At 41.2% G+C, this 24,903-nt stretch overlaps 1 protein-coding gene across 3 annotated transcripts in view; it reads right to left on the bottom strand.

Moving 5' to 3' along the window:
* Positions 1 to 4,965: 4,965 nt before the first annotated feature.
* CCNB3 (cyclin B3) overlaps positions 4,966 to 24,903 on the bottom strand; it is a 36,342-nt gene continuing 16,404 nt past the window's right edge. For 2 of the 3 annotated variants that reach the window (XM_040265982.1, XM_040265984.1), the window contains 5 exons: positions 12,987 to 13,124; positions 9,612 to 9,767; positions 8,374 to 8,523; positions 5,499 to 5,629; positions 4,966 to 5,276 (listed from right to left, as the gene is read on the bottom strand). In XM_040265982.1, coding sequence (XP_040121916.1) covers positions 5,204 to 5,276; positions 5,499 to 5,629; positions 8,374 to 8,523; positions 9,612 to 9,767; positions 12,987 to 13,124 — 648 coding nt within the window. In that variant the 3' untranslated portion in view covers positions 4,966 to 5,203. The remainder of the gene's footprint in view (positions 5,277 to 5,498; positions 5,630 to 8,373; positions 8,524 to 9,611; positions 9,768 to 12,986; positions 13,125 to 24,903) is intronic. The other variant, XM_040265983.1, reaches the window with a different exon arrangement.

Raw genomic sequence — 24,903 nt, 5'->3', positions numbered from 1 at the left:
GTGGTTCTGCTCTCATGGCCAGAGCTTCATCACACAGAGACTAAGGGTTCCCCTCTCCAAGAGTATTGGTTCCGATGGCTTCACTGCTGCCACTGTTGCTGCCACTGCATGATTGCCCGAGGGCTGGGATGTGAGAGAAGAGAAATAAAGGGGAAAATGGAGGACTTTCCCCCTTCTCTCACTTCTCAAACAAGAACTAGAGGGCTTCTCCTGGAACTCTTTGACTGTACTACATTAATCACTTTCAAATGGATTAAGTTCAGGTTGGGGAATGGGGTAGGGGGAGTGGGAAACTCATCACTGGTTTGTTGGATTCTCAAATTCTGATGTTCTTCTTTAATCTTCCCGCAGCTATTTACTTTTCAGTATTCTCAAACAGCTGTGTCGTGAATTCTGTCCAGGTTTTATGACTGTGTTCAGTGATGGACAAAGAGTAGCGAGTACTTAACCATCTTACCCAGAACTATAATCTAGAATTAAATTTTAAATAAATCACTCTGGTGGTGATATGGAAGGTGAATTTGAAGGGAACAACACTAAAGATAGGGAGATCAGTTAGGAAAGTACTATAGTAATCTAGGTAATAGATGAGATCTCAAATCTGGGCAGTTGGTAATAGAGACGATGATGAGAATGCCAATTCAAGAAATATTTGGGAGGTAAAATTGATTAAGACTCAAAGAGGTGACCCTCTTACAAGGCCATAATTGAAACATGTAAGAAATTCAAAGTGGTCAAGACTTTTTAATGGCTCCATTAAAAAATACTTAGGAATAAATATAACAATAGAAATATAAAAATTATACTCTGACACCTGTAAAACACTGTTGAAAAGAACTACTTCAATAAATGGAAAGACATATCATGTTGCAGTATAAGTCTTGACATTTGGATTTTCTCTTTTTTGTAATGCAAATGTCTGACTTAAGCCTTGATTGCCCAGACATCCCCTTCAAAGAGGCACCCACTTCAAAGATGGTAACCTCAAAAAACATATGGCTAGCCACTCCCACCCCAGTTCCTACTCCTTTGTTATAGCAATCTTGTTTGATTTGATAACTGACCATTTGGACTGCTTATTTTTTCTCTTCTCTGGCTTCAAATTCCACTCCTGCATTTTAAAATTCACCAATAATTAGAGAGCCCCAGAAATCCTAGGTTTCCACCTTCAATAAAAGCTTGCTCACTCATTCTCTGTCTCTGTGTCACTCTATCTCCCTCTCTCTCCCCTCTCCCTTTTTGTCTCTGTATCTCTCTCTCTCTCTCTCCCCAAACCCTTGATCTTTCTGTGTGGCCCCAGGTGTGCTGTGTATTTTCCAGGTGGTGGTGGTGGTGTAGTCGCTAAGTTGTATCCAACTCTTGTGACCCCATGGACTGTAGCCCACCACCACTGCTCTGTCCATGGGATTTCCCAGGCAAGCATACAGGAGTGGGTTGTCATTTCCTTCTCCAGGGGATCTTCCCAACCCAATTACCATGACAACCACCAGAAAAACCCATACAAGGACTAAAAAGAAGTATTGCCTCAGTTCTGGTCCAAACCACACCCCTGCTCTAAGGTAAGTCAAGAATATCCCTCCCTCTCTTTCCAGTTACCCACCTTTTACATTGAACTTCTTACATATATGATGTCTCTGCCCAAAGCAGGTTGAGAAATTGATTTGCAAGCTAAATTCCTGCTTCTCCATTATTCAGCCATCAGATAAAGCTTGTGCTGTTCTAGTCTTGGGGCTTCCCCAGTGGCTCAGACGGTAAAGAATCTGCCTACAATGTGGGAGACCAGTTTCAATCCCTGGGTCCAGAAGGTCTCCTAGAGAAGGTAATGGCTACCTACTCAAGTATTCTTGCCTAGAGAACTCCATGGACAGAGGAGCCTGGTGGGCTATAGTCCATAGGGTCGCAAGGAGTCAGACATGACCTAGCAACTAAACAGCAGCAGCAGCAGTTTTAGTCTCAGAATTGGTTTCATTATTAGCTGTGCAAATCTGATCAGAAAAAGAACCTCCCTGGAAGACAAGAGATCTGAGCCCAGGCTAGGACCCAAGCATAGGTCCAGGCAACCAATTCGGTCACATCCACATGCAGAAAAATGAAACTGGATTCCTATATCACACCATATACAAAAATTAATTCAAAATTGATTTACGACCTAAATATAAGAACTAAAACTATAAAACTCCCAAGAAGAAATAATGCAGGTAAATCTTTATGATCTTGACAGGCCATGGTTTCTTGGATAAATTTAGACTTCAACAAAATTAAAAACTTTTATGCTTCAATTAACACAATCAAGAATGTGAAAAGACAATTCACAGAATTAGAGAAAATATTTGAAATCATAAATATAATCCCAGATTATGTAAAGAATTCTTACTATTCCATAATATAGAAGTAAATAAGCCAAATAAGAATGGGCAAAGAATTTGGACTGATCTCTCTCCAAAGAGGATACACAAATGGCAAATAAGCACAAGATAAAAACGTCCATCATCTTTAGCCATTAGGGAAATGTGAATCAAAATCACAAGAAGATACCACTTTCATGCCCACTAGAATGGCTATGATAAAGACAAATAATAAAAAAGTGTTGCAGAGGATGTAATGAAATTGGAACCCTCATACACTGCCGATGGTAATGTAAAGCAGTACATGGTCCAACAATTTCCCTCTTCAGTAAATATCCATGAATAATGAAAATATATGTGCACACAAAAACTTGTACATGAATATTCAAAGCAGAATCATACATAATAGCCAAAAAGTGAAAACCCTCATTCCCATCAACTGATGATTAGGTAAACAAAATATGCTATATCTCTACAATGGAATGGGTTTCCCTGGTGGCTCAGTTGGTGAAGAATCCACCTGCAATGCAGGAGACCTGGGTTCAATCCCCAGGTTGGGAAGATCCCCTGGAGAAGGACATGGCAACCCACTCCAGTATTCTTGCCTGGAGAATCCCCATGGACAGAGGAGGCCTGGTAGGCTGCAGTCCATGGGGTCACAGAGAGTCAGACATGATTGAGCTACTAACCACAGCACATACAATGGAATATTTTTCATCAATAAAAGGAAATGAAATACACATGCTACAACATGGATGAATCTTATGTTAAATGAAAGAGGTTAAACATAAAAGGCTACACACTGTAGGATTTAATTCATATGAAATGTCCAGAACAGGTGAATCTACAGAGACAGAAAGTAAATCAATGGCTGCCTAGGGTTAGGGGCTAGGGATGGGGTGGGATGGGGACTGACTGCTAATGGGTATGGGGTTTCTTTTGGGATGATGAAAATGTTCCAAAATTTGACTGTGATGATAGATGTACAACTCTGTGAATATACTAAAAACTATAGAATTGTACACTATAAATGGGTGAATTATATGTCAATAAAACTGTTGAAAATGCATAAGGTTCAAAGAAAATCAGTTATATTGAACCAGAGGAATCAAAAGATAAACACAAAATCTTGATAAATAGATGTGCATCTTTAGTAAGGCATTAAACAAGATCCAGGTCTAAGAGCTAACTTACTTTTGAAGTAGTGATGAGTGTAAAATAAATTTTGAGACATGTGCAACAACTACAACAAAAATGACTTTCAGTTTCATTAGCATTACTAAAGAACAACAGAGGTGGGAAAAAGGAGAGAAAGTAAAACAGTCAATTGTTCCCCTGATGAAGCTGCAGGATTAAAAAGCGGGTACAGACAAGAGATCTCCTTTTAGTGAGGCTGGAGATTTCCAAGACGGCTTCCAGCCTAGTGCTTTTAACATGTTTATACAAAATTGGCTGTACCAGCTAAATCACTGCCAAGCAACTTGGACATCTCTGGCTGTACCCTTCAGTCACTCTGCAAGGCAGCAGGAGGGGACAGGCATAAACCTAATGATACTTGGTCACCAAAACAAAGCAAGCTGGGAGACAGAATGGAAAATTAACACAATGGGTAAGAAAGCATCTAAGGCATGGCATGCTCTCCCTCCTGTGTCCAACTTATCAGAGAAGGAGATATGACCAGACTAGCCTGGGGGCTCGGATTAGAATTGGAGAGTCTTCGACGACTTCCCCCTCTACCAGATACCTACCTCCAGGACTAAATTTCAAAATATTTGACAAGTGATAATCGGCCACAGAGCAATCACAACAGTTGCCAGTCACAATACTAGACAGAGTCTTGGAGGTCTCTTGCTATGACAGACATTACCTGATTCAGTTGCTAGATTATGGGGAGGTCCAAGAAGTCCTAGAGGCAAGACTGGGGCAGTGGCTCTTCATCAACTGGCATAGAGGATGTCCAAGTCCTCTGTTAATAACTGAAGTGGTAGATTCTTTACCGTCTGAGCCAGCAGGAAGTGCTGTATCAGTATACCTCACCACAAACATAGGATAGAGAGAGTAGACCCTCCTGAAAGCTTTATGAAGGAAGGATTGAGCAAGTGGTTGATGCTTCCATTCATGGGACATCTTGCAGATTTCACCAGTGGAAATTTCTCCTCTTGACTGAAGGACCAAAAGAGATTTCAGTGCACCACAACAAGTTTTTTTTAAATTTAGACTCTAGAAAGTCACCTAACTGCAAAAGTAGGGGTACATTTCAGTGAAAATCCTGATCCTTACCTTTTCATCATGTAGGAAGAAGCAAAGAAAGCAGGCAACCAGAAAAGGGGACTGATGGATATTGGGCCAAACATCCAGCTGCCCCAGATCTGAACACTGAGGCCTGTCTGTCTGTAAGGGGTCTCTCTCTCTGGACTGCCCCTCCCAGCACCAGGGTGCTCCTTCTACAGACTCATCCATCAATGTACACCTAGCTCAATTCCTCTTCCTTTGAAGGGAAGACTTTCAAATAAAGACGGAAACTGGATAAGCCAGACCCTGAGGCACAGCCTTTACTGGGCAGAAGAAAATACATCTGTGGGCTACGTATGGGGCTTCTGAGCAATAAAGGGGAAGTGAGTCATTTTAACAACAACCATCATTTTTATTAAATTTATAATCAAATGTTACAACAACTTTTCTTTTGTACAAAAAAAAATTTAAACATTTACAACATTGTCAGTTTGGGAAAAGACAAACTATAAAAATGAGGAAAAGTGATGAAAAGACAAATCCAAAGACAGAATAAATACAGCCTATTTATGCGCCTGCCCAGCCCTGGTGGCTGCTGCCAGAGTACCAGACCCTCGGCCTCAGAATTAGCAACACCTCAAAATTCTCTCCAGTGCCAACACGTCCAAGGGTGGGATTTTGGCGACTTCAAAGAGTATCCTGAAAAAGGAAGAGGGGTCTGGTCAGTGTGAAACAGGCCAAAGCAAGGAGGCTCCATGGAATAAGTGGGACATTGGCCCTTGATTCCCTATCTTGCTTTAACTCTGGAACAGAAAGTAAGGTAAAAAAGTATCTGAATCCTTCTTTCCCCTTAAGTGAGGCTAGTCTGGGCCTCCCCATGACGAAGCATAAACCCAACCTCAACTGGAGACTGATACTTACTCATGCGAATACTTGGAACGTACAGTCGTGAGCCTACTGCTAGAATGAAAAGTCAGTAGGATGTTCAGCTGCCTGACCAAGGCGTGAAGATCAGAGATCCTGTAGCCACTGTAATCCTCTAGGATAGGAGCCTGGAAGAAGCAACATGAACAGTGACATTTATGACAGGAAGCAGACCCTTCCTGTCTCCAACACCCAAGTCCAAACCTCCTATCCATAGTACAGGCAGAGAAGATAGTCAAACAATTCAGACTCATAAAGCACAGATACTGGCCAATAATTATAGGGTACTACCTAGAAAAATATGTTCTGTCTGCAAGCTAGTAGAATGGCTATATCCATATGTACCAGCGGGATACAAGCCCAGTCATAGGTATTTAAACTGAAATCCACTAAGAATTCAAGGAACAGGGCAGACTTTATAACTTAGGCACTCTCAGGTTAAGAGCCAATGGCTAGGCAAACCTCAGAACAAACTTGAGGTCCCAACAAAACAGCCATCAGGAACTTAAGGTTGTTCTTCCTCTCTGGCTTGAACAGCTATCATTTCATGTATTTATTTTCTCATTCAACTTTAAGGATGCCTAGCATGTGGCAAAAGGAGTATAGCAGAGTGTGTTTAAAACCAAAGATTCTACAGGCAAGCTGCTAGGGTTCAGATTCCAGCTCTACTTACAACATGACCTTGAACCAGTTACTTAACTTCTTCGTACCACTGTTTCTAAATCTGCCAAATGGGGATCATCACAGTAATTATATAATAGGATTAAATGAGTTAATATACATAAAGCACATGAAACAGAGTCAGCATATGCCCATACCATATGAGCTAGGATTAATATTAACCGAGCCTCATACACAATGCTGGGAATACAAGGATGACTAAGGCTCCTGCCCTTGAGGAGTGTATAGTCTAGTGGGAGAGACAGACATGCACACAGAGAATTACAAAATGTGTGGGAAGTGCTACCAGGGAAGGGAGCATGGGACACTAGAGGAAGAGAGCTGTAGGACCCATGACTTTTGTCTGGGAGAGCCACAGAAAGCTTTGTAGACAAGCGGACATCTACAATAGGTGCTAAAAGTCTCATGGGAGTTCCATGGGTAGAGAAAGGAAGATTTATTATTCTGCAAAGCAGGAGTTTTCTTCAAACGTCTTATATTATTCTCCCTGAACTCTTTTTTTTTTTTTCCAACTATCTTACTTGGAATTGGCGGCAGGGAATAAGAAGTCCACCAATTTGGATCCCTTTTCCTTTTTCATGGCCCTGAGATACTTCTGCAGGAATCTCAGGGCTCTACTGAAAATTGGAAACCACTGCCACAGGCAAAGGGCAGTCATTGGAATGCTGCTCTCACCTCTCACCATTCCCTGTTAATACGTTCCCTGCTCTATCCATAGGAAATATCTTTATCTGCCTCCCCAAAATCACAGTTTCCTTACTGCCTTCACGTCTTTTCAATCATTCTTCCCTCTGCCTAGAATGTCCCTTCTCACATCTTCCTACTCATCTTTCAAGACCCAACTCAAAAGTCACATTCTGTGTGAAGCCTTTCTCATCTATAGCAGTATATATATAGTGTACAGCACTGTGAAGTCAGACTACCTGGGTTCAGATCAGGACTGACATTTAGCTGATGTTAGTACATCCACATCAAATATTAAAATACTGAAATATTTCTATGCTGGTTGGCAAGCAGTTTGCTGCCCTGAGCCTCTCAACCGTCCCCCCACCAAGACTACCAATCTTCCCCAGGATCCAAAGCCTGGGTCAGCATAGGGCCTCCAGTATGATGACTCCAGAGCTATGGCCACATCCATTCTGATTGTAGAGTAGGTATATACTTTGAACAGACTCGTAGTTCTCAAAGCCTAGCTCTGCCTCTCATTAGCCAAACACGGGAACTTATTTCTTATCTGTCCAATAGGGATAATACTGTTGATTTCATAGGGTTGTTGTGAAGATTAAGTGAGTTAATACACAAAGTTTAGACTACCATCTAAGCATTCAATAAATACTATTATTACATATTCTTTTTCATCATCATTACTGCCATTTACTGAATGCTTTCTCTGTCCCAAGACATTTCAGGGCCTGTCCAAGTCCACACAACTGTTTTTAGGGTTCTTTCTCAGCACACACAGGTTCTTCCATCAGTAGTGGTGCTAGAATCTCTAGGCTGGAGGGGCCTAGGGGAGGTTGGGAAGAGTATGCTCATTTGTGAACACACTCTTCTACTTGGATTTCATTTACATCTCAAAAAGTTCATAGTTTTCTAAAGTTGTTTTCATTCACAATTTTTCATAAAATTAAGAAAGCATCAAATATACATTTTATTTGTATTGGGGAAGGAGGCTGTGGAGGCCTTCCCCTTCAGAGAAGAGTACTATAGTATATGTCTGAGTCCCCTGTTATATACACACAGTTACTTTCACTGCTCTATTCTCTGGGTCAGTACTTGCCAAATCCTGTTCCAACGAGCTCTCCTGTATGGGGCCAACCTTGCTGAGAGGACTGCCAGGAGCAGGGGTGGCATGGGGTAAGGCAAGAAGTGGGTCTACCCCACCCCCTGCCACAATCAAAATAATTTCACATTAGTCTGTTTTGTGATATTGGGCTTTCAGGTAAGCTATCTTTAGAACAAATGGTACTGTGACAAAGAAAAATGAAATAAAATACTTCAAAACCAGGGCTACAGAAAACCTTTAGGGAGCCAGGCCCCTAAGAGGTCAAGATGTTAAAGGATTCATAACAGCATATATGCAGCAGTTTTGTCAGAGTCTCCCACAACCCTAACTTATACCTTCCTCCAGAGCTGAGCCTGTGCTTTTAAATCCCCCACCCAGTCTTCCCCACTGCCCACAAGTGTTTACCCAATGTCCGAGCTTGTTCATGCAGAGGGCCAGGAAGAAGGAGGCAGCAGCGAGCTTGGAAGCCCTCTCCTGGACATAGTCATATTCCAGCAGGGTCAACTCACAGATGAAGCGGGACAAGGTCAGTGTCTTCATACTGGCATAGACACACTAAAGGCAGGAAGAAGACTGACTCAGCAATCAATTCAGAACACTGGCACCAAGCAGATGACCCCTGCACTCACTCCAGTTATCCTACCTTGGGCCTAAATGGTTCTCTGCCTGAGCGATGTACTTCTGCCACCATGACTCACACTAAGGACCCTGTCCCTAAAGCACAGAATCTTTAGGAGGGGAGATTCTGAAATCAGCAATGGTGTTTGCCATCTTTAGGATCTTAAGCCAAAATACCAACTGCACTTATGGTACCCTCCCAACTCCCCTTTCTGTATATGCCATCCTTTGAAAAGCCAAAGGCCTCCAACTGCTATCTTTGCACCAGGTTCCAGACTAGAAATCTTTTCTTGTTTGAATACACACACACACACACATATATATACACACACATGTATAATATATACATATATATTACATACACACACATACACAGACACATATATACACATATATATTTATGGGCTTCCATGGTGGCTCAGACAGTAAACAATCTGCCTGCAATGCGGGAGACCCAGGTTCAGTCCCTGGATTGGGAAGATCCCCTTGAGAAAGGAATAGCAACCCACCCTAGTATTCTTGCCTGGAGAAATGCATGGACAGAGGAGCCTGGTGGGCTAAGTCCATGGGGTCGCAAAGAGTTGGACACGGCTGAGTGACTAACACTTTTCATATATATTTATACGTACATACACTTACACACAAATCCTTCCACAAAACACACTTGTAGAATAAGTGAATAATTACAAAGTGACTTCCCTTGTAAGCAATATTCAGGTGAAGGAAGAGAACTTTGCTAGCATCTCCTCTAAACTTCCCATGTGTCCCTTCCTGATTAAAGAATCTTCTTCCCCTCCCCTACTCTGCCCTCACCTCAAAACTTTACAGGCATACCATTGAAATCTGCAATTTTCTCTGCCCACCACCACCACCACACTCCATAAAGATCGCCATTCTAGGAGGGTGGCTTGAAGAAACTCCCCTGTCCTCAGCTGTCCCTTTCCCAACCACTCAGGGAGCCACTCTGGGAATGGAGGGGACTAACTCAGCAGTGGGAAAATGAAGATGTGCTTCCTCCCTCTTACCCTAGCATATCTGCGCAGAAAATGATAGGCGATGGGAATGTTGATATCAAATTTGAGGATTTTCAGGATGCTGGCTTCCATGGCGAGCAGCTCATCTCTCTTATAAATATCATTGCAGATGTACAGGAAGTCAGCCACCTTAGGTGGGCAGCGCTCCTATGGGTGGAGAGGAGAGGCAGTCACAAACAGGCAAAAACAACTCATTCCTCTCTGCTTGGAGATGAAAGGCAGGGGAAGAGGGGGTGAATGATAGGAGGTAATAACACTCTCTGGAATAAACCTTCAGGGTAGCTCTGAGAGCCAGCATCTGGTTGATGTAAGCAGTCCATCTGAAAAACAAAATCAGAGACACAGGAGGAGAGAGGACAAGGCCTTTTGGGTAGATTCTTACAGCACTGGAAGTGGCACAACACAGCACATGGACTGGAAGCACTGATCTCTCTTCTGATGAGTGAGAGCCAGAAATGGGAAAGCTAAGGCCTGCTCTGAGGAGAATGGAAGGAAAGAGACCACAAGAAGGGGAGCTAGGGATGGAAAGTAAGCCCACACTTTGTTTCCTAGTCTAAGAAATGAATAAGGATGTTTGGGAGGGGTCACTGTTGGGCTAATAGGCACTGAAAGAGAGACAGAGAGAAGGGCACAAAGGGAACCCAAGCCGAGACTGAAGGTGGTGGGAGGACATGCGAGGGGGGCTAGACTGGGAAGACCCAGGGCAGATGGAGGGTGAGACCACCACCTCTCTCCCCGTTCAGGAGCACCTGCCCATGTCCCACCCTCTGCAGGTTGAAATTTAGCTTTGGGGTGAGGAAGAGAAGGTAGGAAGACCCCTGAATATGTTCCTCTAGCTGCACCTCACTGCCCACTCCAGCATTCTTATCACAACTTTCCCTATCTTCAGATCACAAACTGGACCAATCCTCTGGGTTTGCAGACAAGGAAATTGAGGCCCAGAGAGAGAAAGAGACTTGCTTGAGGTCACACAACCACCTAGTGACAAGGCCGGAATGAGAAATTCTCCCTTCTACTGCTCTACTTACCAGTGGCTCCTTCCTTTCTTCTCTTCTCATATCATCTCCTTACCTCCCCTTGCAAAAGTCTTTCTGTACTTCTCAGTCTTGTGAGGGGAAGACAATCCTGCTCCAAAAAATCCTAGTGGGGGTCCTTTGTCCTGACAACTAAAAGACAGGCACTCCTGGTTCCAAAACTTGCTAACAAGAGCATTTGGCACTTTCCTTCTCCCTCCTGTGCTTGGCTGGCCAGGGATCCCTAGCTTCTTTTTAACCCCCTTGAGGTTGAGGCAGGGAATACTTGCTCAATCCACAAGGACATCCCTAGGTAGGCAGAGGGAGGAGCAGGGAGAGAGAGAAGGAAAAAGAGAGAGGAAGAAGAGCAAGGGAATGGACCAGGAAGCCAGTGAGCAGGGAAGGGAATGAGCTAGAGAGGGAAGCAGGGAACAAGGGAGAGAGTGAGAGAAGAGGAAGGGAAAGAGGAAGAAAAGCAAGGTTAGGAAGCTAGGGCAGGAAGGAGGGTGGGAGGATAGGAATGAGGGGGAGAGCCAGGGAAAGAAGAGGCCAGGGAGGAAAAGAGGATGGAGTGGAACAAAGGACAAGTGTGAGTGAGAGGGAGTTGAGCAGAGAGGGAGCAAGGAGAGAGGGGGAATAAGGGAACTAGGCAGTAAGAGAGTAGGGAAGGAAATAAGCCAGAGAGGAAAAACATCAGGAGAATGAGGGAGGGAGGGAGAGAGGGATAAGAGAAAGAAGAAAAAGAAAGCAAACAGGGAAGGAGGGTGAGAGGAAGTTAAGGGGGGTGGGTGCGGTTGGGGAGTCATGATGTCAGGGTACCACGGAGCAAGGATGGGAGATAGGAAGGGAAAGGGCAAGTAGGGAGGGGAGAGAAGGAACCAGCAGAAAAAGAAGAGGGAGAAGGGAAAGGGGTAAGAGGGGAAGGGGGAGGGGAGAAAGAGGGAGAGGAGCAGGCACCAGCAGAGCAACAGGAAGGAGAGAGAAGGAAGAGCAAGAGTGTGCGACAGAGGGAAGAGAGTTAGCTAGGGAAGGAGAAAAGAGAGTGAACAAAGGAAAGGGAGGGAGGGTGGAGCATACAATGGAGGGAGAAACAGGGTAGGTAGGAGGGTGGTAGGAGGGAGGGAGGCATGGAGGAGTGAGGGATAGAACCAGGGTAGGAAGGAGAGGATCATGGAAGGAGGGAGCAAGTGAGGAGGGGAGGGAGTAATGAGAGAAAGATAAAGAAAAGGAGGGCTGGACAGAGCAAGAAGTGGGTGGGTAGATGGAGGGAGGGAGGGAGGGAGCTCAGCATGGAGTGAGTATTCAAAGCATGGACTGAGGGATCAAGGAAGGAATTGAAAGAAGGCTGGAGGGAGGAAGGGATCTATGGAGCAAGGGCGGAAGTGTAATGAGCACAGAAGCAGAGTAAGTGCGGAAATGGAGTGAGGGCCAGAAGCGGGGATGTGGGCCAGAACTGGCGCAAGAAGGAAGCAAGTAAGGAACAAAGGAGGGAGAGTTCGAGTTAGAGAGGGAGGTACTGATCGAGGTAGGAGCTAGAGAGTGAAGAAGGGAAGTGGAAAGCTACTTAGGGATACAGCTGAGGAGGGAACACAAAAACAAATCCACACTTCTAAAGGTTTTTGCACTCAGTAGAAGTTACTACTTCTTTGTTCCTAAACCATAAGGTTTTCTACTATTAGCCTATCTGAAGGAAAAATGAGAGTTGAACAAGACCATTTAGTACCTGACGAAGAGGAAAGAATCAGATAAAGCAGTTAGATGGATTATGGCCAGCTACTTGCTTTTATAATGCTACTTCAAAAGTAATTTACATGGACTCACTACCATCTACACTAGGCCATTTTCTCTTAAATGTCTCCAGCACCTAGATTTGGAAATGCTTCCTTATACATGCAATTCAAGACTCTACCAGAAGGAGATGGAGTTGCTAGAAGAAGAAAAGGGGGTGAGGACAGAGAATTATGGTACAGAAGGAAGCTTTAAAAAGAACAACTCATTTAACTAGGAATATGTCCACATACACACATTTTCAAAGAGGAAACAGGAGAACTTTGTTGATGCCAGGAAACAAATATACCACCATTTGCACCCAACACCAACTTCCCTGCCATGGAAGACAGACAAAAATTTGATAGGAAAACTTAATTGTGTTCATGAATATAATTGTACACACACACAGATACACATATATGCAAATGTATACACATGCATACATGTGGTATGTATGTAATATATACACATGCATGTTATACACATACACACACATGTGCACATACATATGTAAATGTACATACATGGCTTGGACAGAAATTAATTGATTGATTTTCTCCAAGTCCCATAGATTTGCGCTCACCTCAAATTTTGCTGCAATCATAAAAGCAGTGGAACCAAGGAGTTGTAACTTGTCCTTCTTGCATATTACCTTCATAAGGTAGTGATCTACCAGCTTCACTGCCAAGTACAGGGTCTCATGACTCATCTCAAAGGTCATCTGGAGGAATACACAAACAAGGCAGGAATCTGAATGTTGTCCAACTCCAAAGCCATATCCAGATGGATCTAACTACCTGGTCTGTAGTATTGAGGACATTGTAACTACAAGACCTAGCCAGCTGAAACTGCTATAAGTGTAAGAAATGCTTCAGCTAGGTGCCTGGCTGTATCTCTCATGCCTCTGAGGACCCTGGCAATACCTATCCCTACACATTTGGGTAAATGACAAATCTTACATCAGAGGGAGATGCTCTGCCTTCTCTATGGAGCACCTTGAGTGAACCCACCCTCTCTCTTTCACCTCCAAAAGTTAGATTCTTGTTCTCCACATTTGCTACTTTATAGTGTAAACCCTAAGCATTGACTTTTTCAAATGCCAGCACCTGGCTTAAGTTTTGATTACCAAAGTATCCACTTCAGAGAGACATCCATTTCAAGAATGGCTATGTCCAATGAACACACTGCCAGTCACAAGACGAGATAAAGAGCCAGGCCACCTTCCCCACTGAGGTCTTTGTTTTAGAGATCTTGGTTGGTTTTGAATCATTTAGACTGATTTTTTTTCTTTTCCCAGGCTTTAAATTCTTGCTCTTATGTTTTAAATTTACCAATAAAGAGTGAGCACCAGAAACCCTAGGCCCCCACCTCTGACCCAGTAAAAGCAGAACCCCCCAGCCCTCACGTTTACATGTGTGTTGTTTCTCTCTCTCCTTCCCTCCAACCTCAACCTCACCATGTGGACCCAGCTGTGCTCTGTAATTTCCAAGCCCTGTAAGTAATAAACCTGTATTTTTTCAAAGTTTCCTATCGTTATTGCTGAAGGGTGTTTTGCTATCATAATATGAACCACAGAGGGTAGTCCAGCCATGACATTAGTTATTGATAGGCTGAGACCAGCACAAAAAACACTATTACCTCATACAATGAACTCCCAAAAGAGATGTTTATTTAGCTCTGAAATAAAGGGACTTGTTTATTAGTTTATTCACTCATTAGTTTCTCTTCCCAACTAGATATGCTATTAGAATATATGGACTGGGAGCAAGTACCAATAGCACAGTTTGTAAGTGAGCTGAGGGGCTAAAGAAGCCAGAAAGAGATTAAAGCATTAGTAGCATAACCTTCCTTTCCTTCTTTCTCTTATTTATCCTTATTCTTGCCTTCACCAACTCCAAGAAACTCTCCTATAGCCCCAGTCCCACAGTTAGTGCTAGCTCATATGGCATCTTTGTGCAAAGTAGGAAAAAAGGTGTCTCTGGGTGAATGCAGCCCTACAGGCACACATTTTATCAAGTAGACAATACTTTTATATAAATTAGCAAAAGGTGCCTTTGCCTCAGGGCATAGCAACCCCATAGTCAGAATGAACAGCTTAGCAAATATGTATATTATCTAGATTCCATGCCTGCTTTTGCCTTGCCTGGAAGCTGTGTGTAGGCACAATTTGCACTCATGGTGGTCCTACACAATCCTCACTGAGGCTTCTTCCTTACAACACCTTGGGTTCTTAGGATTCAAAAACAATACAATCTATACTAGCCCTGTGATAGGGAATAACAAATCTGACTCCATATTGGGTCTGTTTCTTTTACTTTAACCTTTGTAGTCTATTCCTTATTCTACAAGTTGATTAACTTGTAACTTGTAAAGAGATGTTGCCTATAGCTTAAAGTATACACAATGGCCTATCAGCAGGAATCCTGCCCCTGATCCAGGCCTGAATGTTAAACTAAAATAAACTCAGCTCAAAGAAAACATCCTGACTCAGCCCACCTGTGAACGACTGCCAGAAAGAAGACATTAACATACCCCCCCTCCGGCAGAAACCAGTAAATATTTGCAACACCTTATGGCCTTTTACTTGACCTCTCACCTCCCCCACTTAAGGCCTTCTACTTTACCTCTCACCGCAACTCCTCTTTGTTTTATAAAAGAAACCAGCATCCAGACCCTGGCAAGATGGTTCAGACTTCCAGCCTTCTGAATAAAGGTCACTTTCTTGCCCCAACACCTCATCTCCCAATTTACTGTATTGTGCAGGAAGCAGAATGAGCTTGGACTTGGAACAGTCCAACACCTTAATCAATGTGTGAATCCCCTCTAACATCTCCACCAAATAGTTACACAGTTTCTGCCACAGAACCTCCAAATAGAACCTGGTTTTAACAGAAAATTCTTTCTACTGAGTAGATATCACCCTTAATGTAAGCTTGCTTACTTCTTTGGGCCTCCTTTTTCATTGGCTAATATTATTGACTGGAGGCTAGATAACCAAATGGAGGTCAATAAAAAGCACTGGAGAAATGGATATATAACTGGATGGGCAAATAATTACCAGATAGTGATTGAATACATTGGTTCAGCGATAGATATATTACATTTCTGAATAACAGAAATACCATGAAGCTTTTCTTATTGTTTCTGGGATATGGCCTGGATGTTCTCAGAAATCTGGCTTTATTAGTTTCCAACTGCTTCTGCTATAAATTATCACACTCAGATGGTAAATAATCCGCCTGCAATGAGGGAGACCTGGGTTCGATCCCTGGGTTGGGAAGATCCCCTGGAGAAGGGAAAGGCTACCCACTCCAGTATTCTGGCCTAGAAAATTCCATGAACTTTATAGTCCATGGGGTTGCAAAGAGTTGGACACGACTTAGCAACTTTTACTAGTGGCTTAAAACAATACAGATTTATTACCTTACAGATCTGGTGGTCATAAATCCATTAGGCTTGCTGGACTAAAAAAATCAAAGTCCAAAGTGGGGCTATGTTTCGTTCTGAAGGTTCTAGTAGAGAATCTTTTTTAGCTTTTAGAAACTGCCCATATTCCTTGGTTTGTGGCCCCTTCCATCTTCAAAGCCAGCAGTGGCCAGCGGAGTCTTTCTCATACTGCGTTACTCTCTGCCTCTCTCTTCCACATTTAAGAACACTTGTGATTATAATTGGGCCCACTTGGACCTAGTATAGTTGCCCTACCTTAAATTCAGCTGATTATGATCTTAATTCCATAGTCTAATTTTCCATTCCCATATAAGGTAACATACTCAGATTCTGAGGATTAGGATGCAGGCATTTTATTCTGCCTACTACATTTTCCAAAGGAACATATAAGAAAGGGGTGGGGAAAGTTCATGCAGATGAAGAGTAATGACTATCACCTCTAAGTGTCAAGAAATTGAGGTCAAATAATTACAGGAAAAAAAGTGTAAAAATGAAAAACAGCAATTCTCTGAGGATGCCTTTGTGAGCAAACAATAAAGCTAGTGGATGCATAGCCTCCTTGCAGTACCTCACATGGGCACTGGCCACCCATCAGTACGTCATTTTCAAATGATAACATCAAAAAGAGTAGGTAGTATCTGAATGAATTGTTGAAATGTGGAGCCAATAAATATTTAAATTAGCAGCTGTGTCAATTACAGCACTCTTCCTTCCTTGAATGTGAGACAAGACTCTTCTAACATAACTCTACCACTTGGGACTACATGGAACAAGTCTAATCCTTCTTGTGACAGCCTCTCAGCTACTGTTTTAGTTATTATGTTTCCTATACATCTTCATTCTAGACCAAATAACTTGACTTCCTCTATTTTTCACATGATATGGTTTTTCTGACTGCTCAGAATCAGGCTTCAAATTAGGAGCCTAACTTTGTGCCAGTTAGAGAAGAGTGGATAATTCCAACCAGCTATACAAAATGAGGACGAGAAGCTTTTCATCATAGACGCAAGATTCTCTCCCTCACAACTGCCTTTGTCAGGCATATCCTTCCAATTCTTCAAAAACAACTCTTTTCCATAATCTGGAAATGGATAAGAAACAAAAGGAAATGAAAAATCAATCAACTATAGAAAATACAAAGATTACTCTTAACGTTGAACTTAATATATGTTTAAAATATGCGTGTATGTATTCATATATGTTAGGAAGCATATATGATAAAATTCATCCCAAGTTCCAAAACTCAAAGACCACCTTCTATAAAGATGAATAAACATAGAAAATCGACCAGATATATGAAAAAGAACAAGTAATTTTTCAAGGAGAAATGCTTTGAGGAACCAGAGCAAGTGTCTATGTATTGAAATCTTTTCACTCCAAAGATATAGAATAAATTTTTTAAAAGTAAACTCTCAGTGCACCAGCCCTGAGCACCCTGTCTCATGCATCATACCAGGACTGGAGATATATTTCACATATGGGAGATCCAATCAGTCCATTCTGAAGGAGATCAGCCCTGGGATTTCTTTGGAAGGAATGATGCTAAAGCTGAAACTCTAGTACTTTGGCCACCTCATGTGAAGAGTTGACTCATCGGAAAAGACTCTGATGCTGGGAGAGATTGGGGGCAGGAGGTAAAGGGGACGACAGAGGATGGGATGGCTGGATGGCATCACGGACTCGATGGACGTGAGTCTGAGTGAACTCCGGGAGTTGGTGATGGACAGGGAGGCCTGGTGTGCTGTGATTCATGGGGTCGCAAAGAGTCGGACACGACTGAGCGACTGAACTGAACTGAATATACATGTTTCAATGCTATTCTCTCAAATCATCCCACCCTTACCTTCTCCCACCAAGTCCAAAAGTCTGTTCTTTACATCTGTGTCTCTTGCTGTCTCGTATTGGGATGACCCTGAGGGATGGGATGGGAGGGAGGTGGGAAGGAGGTTCAGGATGGGGAACACATGTACACCCATGGCTGATTCATGTGAATGTATGGCAAAAACCACCACAATATTGTAAAGTAATTAGCCTCCAACTCAAATAAATTAATTTTTTTTAAAGTAAACTCTCAACTAGATCTGAGAGGACACTGAATCTATGAAAAGAGAATACTCCAGGATCTAGAAAGACTAATTTCTAATGAAAAAATAGCTACATAAATAAAATGCAATAGAGGCAGTGAACAGTATATTAGATTATGAAAAAAAAACAAATCTATGATTCAAAGGCCACTTTAAGAAATTTTCTCAGAACTGAGAGGTAAAAGAAAGCCGAATAAAAACTTGAGACTCAAGGAGAACAGATTTTGGAGAGACACATACACACACATGGAAAATCAAAATGAGAGAAAAATAATAAATAAAATTTTCTCTGAGCGAAAGAAAGACTGAACCTTTAGAGCGAAAGGACCCACAACATACCAGATAAAAATAAGGAAAAAAGATCTACATATAGACATGTAAAAATATTTATAGGGAAGGTAATATATTAAATAATAATCTGAATCTAAAAGTCTAGACTGCTTTGATTAAAAACAGGAGAAGAAATAAACTAAAAATATGCAGGTTATCTTATCTTTCTTGAGGGTCAATTAATAGATCAGGTCCAAAGGGGTTGGTTAAGTAAGCAACAACAATATCCATATGGTAGAATATTATCTATAAGTATAGATCTACTTATATGGGAAGATTATTAAGACTTATTAAGAGAAAAGAGCAAGTGGCACATGACCTATTCATGCAACAAAAGATATCAAAAAACCCACACTCAGTAAAAAGCTACATTTTTATATATGTGTGTATGTATATGCATTCATGTATTATTCATATAATTCAACATTTTTGAAGAAAGGATAGTCAAAAACTTAATAGAAGTGATAAGACAAAAAGGATACATTCTAAATTATAGTTATCTCTGAGAAATAAGGATAGAGTAAAACAGTAGTTTTTGTACATACAAACATATAAATACATATTTTAAACATGTATTGATTTTGTAGCTTAAAAAATTGTATAGAACAGAGTGGTTAAGGTGAGATGGAGGGGGTGAAGAAATGCCAGGATAAATTAATTAAACTATGATTATGGATGGTTATCACATTGCTCTTAGACTTTGATAAGTTAAGCAGAAAAAATAAACATATAAATTATATAATAATTAAGCCAAAATAAATTGATATAATGATTCTTGTACCCTAAAGAGAATACATATTTTCTTCAAACATCAGTGAACTATTTATAAAAACCCATTATATCTGAAGCCATGAAGAAAATCTCTTTAACGAAAAAAAAGCAGAAATTATCATTCAGGTCACATACTCAATACACAATACAATAAATCTAGAAATTGGCAATAAAAGGATAAACCAAGCAAACTAAAGACAAGCAATGCATTTGAAAAAATCATAAGCATTATTCTTAAAGAAAAAAGCCTGGCTCAAAGGGAAAATAAAAATTGCAAATTATTGAGAAAAAACAAGATAGCTATAATACTATCTTTCTAAACTGGTAGGATATAGTCAGAACTTTACTTAGAAAAAAATATATAGTTTTGAGGCTTTTATTATGAAGTCAAAAAAATTAAATTAGACTAAGCACTCATTTTAAGATGCCAGGGAAAAACAGCAAATAAAACTTAATAAAATAAAAAAGATGAAAGCAGATGGTAATAAATTACATTAAAAAGAAAGAGTTATATATTTATCCATGATCTGGTTCTTTGACCAGAGGACTGAATCAATCTTTTTTGAGGAAAACCGAGGGGAAAAAGGCATGGAAATACATGGGAGAGAGATAACACATCATACACATTTTGAATGAGAAAAGAAATAATTACAAAGGATTGTAAAAGAATACCATATGCAATCTATAGTAATATCTGTGAAAATATCCATGAAATCAAAGATTTTTAATGACATATAAACTACAAAAATGACTCAAGAAGAGTAAGACCTTAGTTGTGAAACTTTCAAGATGGCAGAGGAGGAAGATGGGGAGATCACCTTCCTCCCCACAAATGTATCAAAAATACATGTGCACATGAAACAACTCATACAGAACACCTTCTGAATGCTGGCAGAAGACCTCAGACTTTCAAAAAGGCAAGCCAATCTCCTCAGAATGAGGTAGGGCAAAAGATAAAGATAAAAAGAGACAAAGGAGTTTGGAACAGGGACCTGCACCCAGGGAGCGAGCCATGAAGGAGGAAAAGTTTCTGCACATTTGGACACCCCAGCACGGGTGGGGAAGTGGGGAGCTTCAGACCCTCAAGGGTAATGCAGCAATAGGTGCTCGGAAGGCAAAACACAGAGAATTCACCACAGAGATGTTGCCAGCCAGCACTTCCCGGCCAAGAAGCAGCTTGCACACCCACCGTGGCAAGAGGGGGGCTGGGTGCTGAGGATTAAGGCTTCAGGGCTCAGGCCCCAGGGAGAGAACTGGGGTTGACTGCTATGCAGATACTCAGGGGCTAGTACAACACAGCTGAGGAAGTCCAGGAAAAAGCCTGGGCCTCCCAGAGAGGCAAGAGTTTGTTGCCACAAGAACCCCTAACTCCCCAAGCTCACAGATACCAGGAACCCACTTCCAAGAATGCCAAGGGCTGTGAACTGCCTGACTCCAGAGGAAGGTATGCCTGGCTGCCACCAAAGTATGCCAAGCCAGCAAGAGTGCCAGAGGTGGAACTAGATGTGACTGCAGTTTACAATCCCAGAGGGAAAATGCAAGCTGACTGGCCACTGCCGAAGCCTCAAAGCCAGGGGGAGTGCCTGAGACAGGGACTAAATGCCATCACTGCGGTCCTGACCAGAGATAGTAGCTGCCACCAAGCCATAAGCAGGCAAAGTTACTGCCCACATCTTCTGGGGAGCCTAAACTGCTTGGCTCTGCCAAGGGACATACAACTCAAGGCCAATTCCTGTGGGAGCACATGACCCGCCTGGGACTTGAGCAAATTCCTGCAGGCCTGAGTCCCAGGAAACACTCCCCAAACACCCCAACTGTGGCTTCCATAACTCTCCCTCTCCACAGCCCAACTGAGCAAGTGAGCCCTAAAAAGCTGCTACCTTTGCCCCCACTATTTTGGGTGGGGAACAGACACAACAGGGCGGCCTACAAGCAGAGGCAGGTCTAAAACCAAAGCGGAGCACCAGGGACTGTGTGAGCAAAGAGGAGGGAGGTAATAAACTACTGCAGTCACAGCTGCAGTGGATTACATGCACACAATTAGCCTGAGACTGTGGAATTTGCAGGCAGTTGTGGACTTTGGGAGCAAGCATAACCTGGAGTAAGGCCAGATCTGAGACTGAGCTGACCCCACAGCAGGTCCAGAGACCTTCCTAGAAATATTGGAGGACTTCCTCAGTACACAGACTGGCTGGTGTTCACTGTGTGGAGAGGACAATGGAGGAATTAGAGCACATTCTTCTTACTACTTTTCTCTCTATATATACACACATATATATACATATACATATATATACCTCTCTCTATATATATATATACACACACATATATACATATATACACACATATATACATATATATGTATATGTATATATATGTATATATATTCTTCCTTTTTTGTATTGTTCTAATGTTGTTCTTTAGGAAAAGGAGTATGTCAAGGCTGTATATTGTCACCCTGCTTATTTAACTTATATGCAGAGTACATCATGAGAAACACTGGGCTGGAAGAAGCACAAGCTGGAATCAAGATTGCCAGGAGAAATATCAATAACCTCAGATATGCAGATGACACCACCCTTATGGCAGAAAGTGAAGAGGAACTAAAAAGCCTCTTGATGAAAGTGAAAGAGGAGAGTGAAAAAGTTGGCTTAAAGCTCAACATTCAGAAAACTAAGATCATGGCATCCGGTCCCATCACTTCATAGCAAATAGATGGAGAAACAGTGGAAAGAGTGGCAGACTTTATTTTGGGGGGCTCCAAAATCACTGAAGATGGTTGACTACAGCCTTGAAATTAAAAGACGCCTGCTCCTTGGAAGAAAAGCTATGACCAACTAGACAGCATAGTAAAAAGCAGAGACATTACTTTGCCAACAAAGGTCTATCTAGTCAAAGCTATGGTTTTTCCAGTGGTCATGTATGGATGTGAGAGTTGGACTATAAAGAAAGCTTAGCACCAAAGAATTGATGCTTTTGAACTGTGGTGCTGGAGAAGACTCTTGAGAGTCCCTTGGACTGCAAGGAGATCCAACCAGTCCATCCTAGAGGAAATCAGTCCTGAATATTCATTGGAAGGACTGTTGCTGAAAGCTGAAACTCCAGTACTTTGTCCACCTGATGTGAAGAACTGACTCATTTGAAAAGACCCTGATGCTGGGAAAAATTGAAGGCGGGAGGAGAAGGGAATGACAGAGGATAAGATAGTTGGATGGCATCACCGACTCAATGGACATGAGTTTGAGTAAACTCCGGGAGTTGGTGATGGACAGGGAGGCCAGGTATGCTGCAGTCCATGGAGTCACAAAGAGTCGGACACAACTGAGTGACTGAACTGACTGAACTGAAAAGTACAATTGGGCAAGACACTTCAGAAGCATAGTTGTCTATACACAATTGGATAAATTCAATTTTTTAAAGCAATAAATAGTTATTGAGAGCCCCCCCAAATAGTTTCCTACACCTACAAAAATTTTAAATTTGTATTTTGTTGGTCTAATACTTCTATTCCTAGTAATTTATTCCAGAAAAACAAAAGTACATCTATGAGCAATGCAAATGTATGCATGTTCACTACAGGGTTATTGGAAATAACCTATATGCCCATTAATAGGAGACTGAGTAAATAATGCCAGTTGAAGAACAGAATACTATGGTCTAAGGCCATACCACCCTAAATACACCCGATCTCATCTGAACTTGGAAGCTGAGCAGGGTTGGGCCTGGTGAGTACTTAGATGGGAAAACAGAATACTACACAGTTGACAAAACTGATGTAGAAATGTCAATTTAACTAGAAAGATATTTGCAATTACATGAGCACTGTTACACGAGGAAAAAAAAGCAAGTCCTAAAGAACTATGAAGAGGACATGACAATCCTAAAAATATATGCTCATATGCGCTGAACAATAGATTTCCAAAATACACAAAGAAAAAAAGTGACAAAACTGAAAAGAGAAACAGACAAATTCATAACCATAGTTGAAAACTTCAATACTCTTCTCTCAGTAACAGAATTAGTTCACAGAAAATCAGCAAAAATAAGGAAATTAACCACATGAACCAACTGAATCTAACAGACATTTTATAGAACACTCACTCCATCCAACACAGCAGAATACACATTCTTCTCAAGTGCACATGTAACATTCACCAAGACAGACCATATCCTGATCAACCTTAAACTTTAAGTAATTAAAAATTATACAAACTGTTTTCTTTGACCACAGTGGAATTAAACTACAAATCGATAACAGAAAAATAATAGTGAAATCTCCAAACACTTAGAGATTAAACAAACTTCTAAATAGTTCAAGTAGTTAAAAGTGGTACTTAGCGAGAAATTATAGCAATTAGGTGCTTATATTAGAAAAGAAGAAAAGTCCTAGGACATCCCTGGTGGTCCAGTGGTTAAGAATCGGCCTGCCAATGCAGGGGACATGGGTTTGATCCATGGTCTGGTATATCCCACATGCCACGGGGCAAGTAAACCAGTGTGTCACAACTACTGAGTCCACTTGTCCTAGAGCCCATGCTCCACAACAAGAGAAGCCCCCACAATGAGAAGCCCATGCACTACAACTAGACAGTAACCCTGCTCACTGCAACTAGAGAAAGCCTGCGCAACATCAAAGACACAGCACACCAAAAATAAAATAAAGAGATATTTTATAAAGAAGAAAAGAAGTCTGAAATCAATAATCTACTCTTTTACCTCAAACTAGGAAAAGAAGAGCAAATTAAATCCAAAGCAAGAGAAAGGAAACTGTGAAACTTAAAGCAGATATCAGTTAAACTGATAACAGAAAAATAGAGAAAACAAATGAAACCAAAACCTGGTTCTTTGAAAAGATCAATAAAAGTTATAAACTCCTAGCAAGATTGATAAAGCAAGAGAAGACACAAATTACTAAATATCAAGAATGAACGACTAAATAATCAGCAAATGCTATGAACATAAATTCAACAACTTAAATGAAAGGACCAATTCCTTAAAAATCACAAACTTCCAAAAGTCATCTGATATAATAACTTGAATAATCACATAACTATTAAAGAAATTATATTCTTAGATAAAATTCTTCAGAGAAAAGAAAAACCTTCAGGCCCAGATGGTTTTACTTGTGAATCCTACTAAACACTGAAAGAATAAAACATCAATTCTACACGTCTTCAAGAAAATAGAAGACAATACTTTCCAAATCATTTCATAAAACCAGTATCATTCTCATACCAAAACCAGAAAGTCAGTACCAAAAAACAGAAAAAAACACTACAGACCAACATCCATCATAAACATAGATGTGATAATCCTCAACAAAATATTAGCAAATATAATCCAGAAATATATAAGAATGATATTCTAAAACTAAGTGGGGGTAAAACAATTAAAAAAAAACAGACAGACTAGAGTTGGAAGAATCACATTACCTAGTTTTAAGATTTATTATAAAACTACAGAAATAAAGACTGTGATATTGGCAAAGAGAAAGACACACAGATCAATGAAACAGAATGTAGAAAGAAGTATAGAAATAGGCCCGCACAAATAAGGCAAATTGTTTTTTTGGCAAAGGTCCAAAAGCAATTCAGTGTAGAAGTATATTTTTCCACAAATGGTGTTAGAACAATTAAACATCCATATGCAAGACAATGAACTGACTTCAAAACCTTCAGACCTTATAGAAATTCAACTCAAAATGGATTATAGATTTAATGTTAAAGCTTTAAAACATTAATATAAAATACAGGAGAAAATTTCATGACCTAGGTTTAAGCAGAGTTCTCACATGGTAAAGAATCTGCCTGCAATGTGGGAGACTTGGGTTCAATCCCTAGGTTGGGAAGATCCCCTGGAGGAGGGCAT

Source organism: Oryx dammah, unplaced genomic scaffold (assembly GCF_014754425.2).
Source record: "Oryx dammah isolate SB20612 unplaced genomic scaffold, SCBI_Odam_1.1 HiC_scaffold_23, whole genome shotgun sequence".
Lineage (NCBI taxonomy): Eukaryota > Metazoa > Chordata > Mammalia > Artiodactyla > Bovidae > Oryx > Oryx dammah.
Note: the sequence above shows the minus strand (reverse complement) of the source record. Positions and strands in the feature narration are given on the sequence as shown.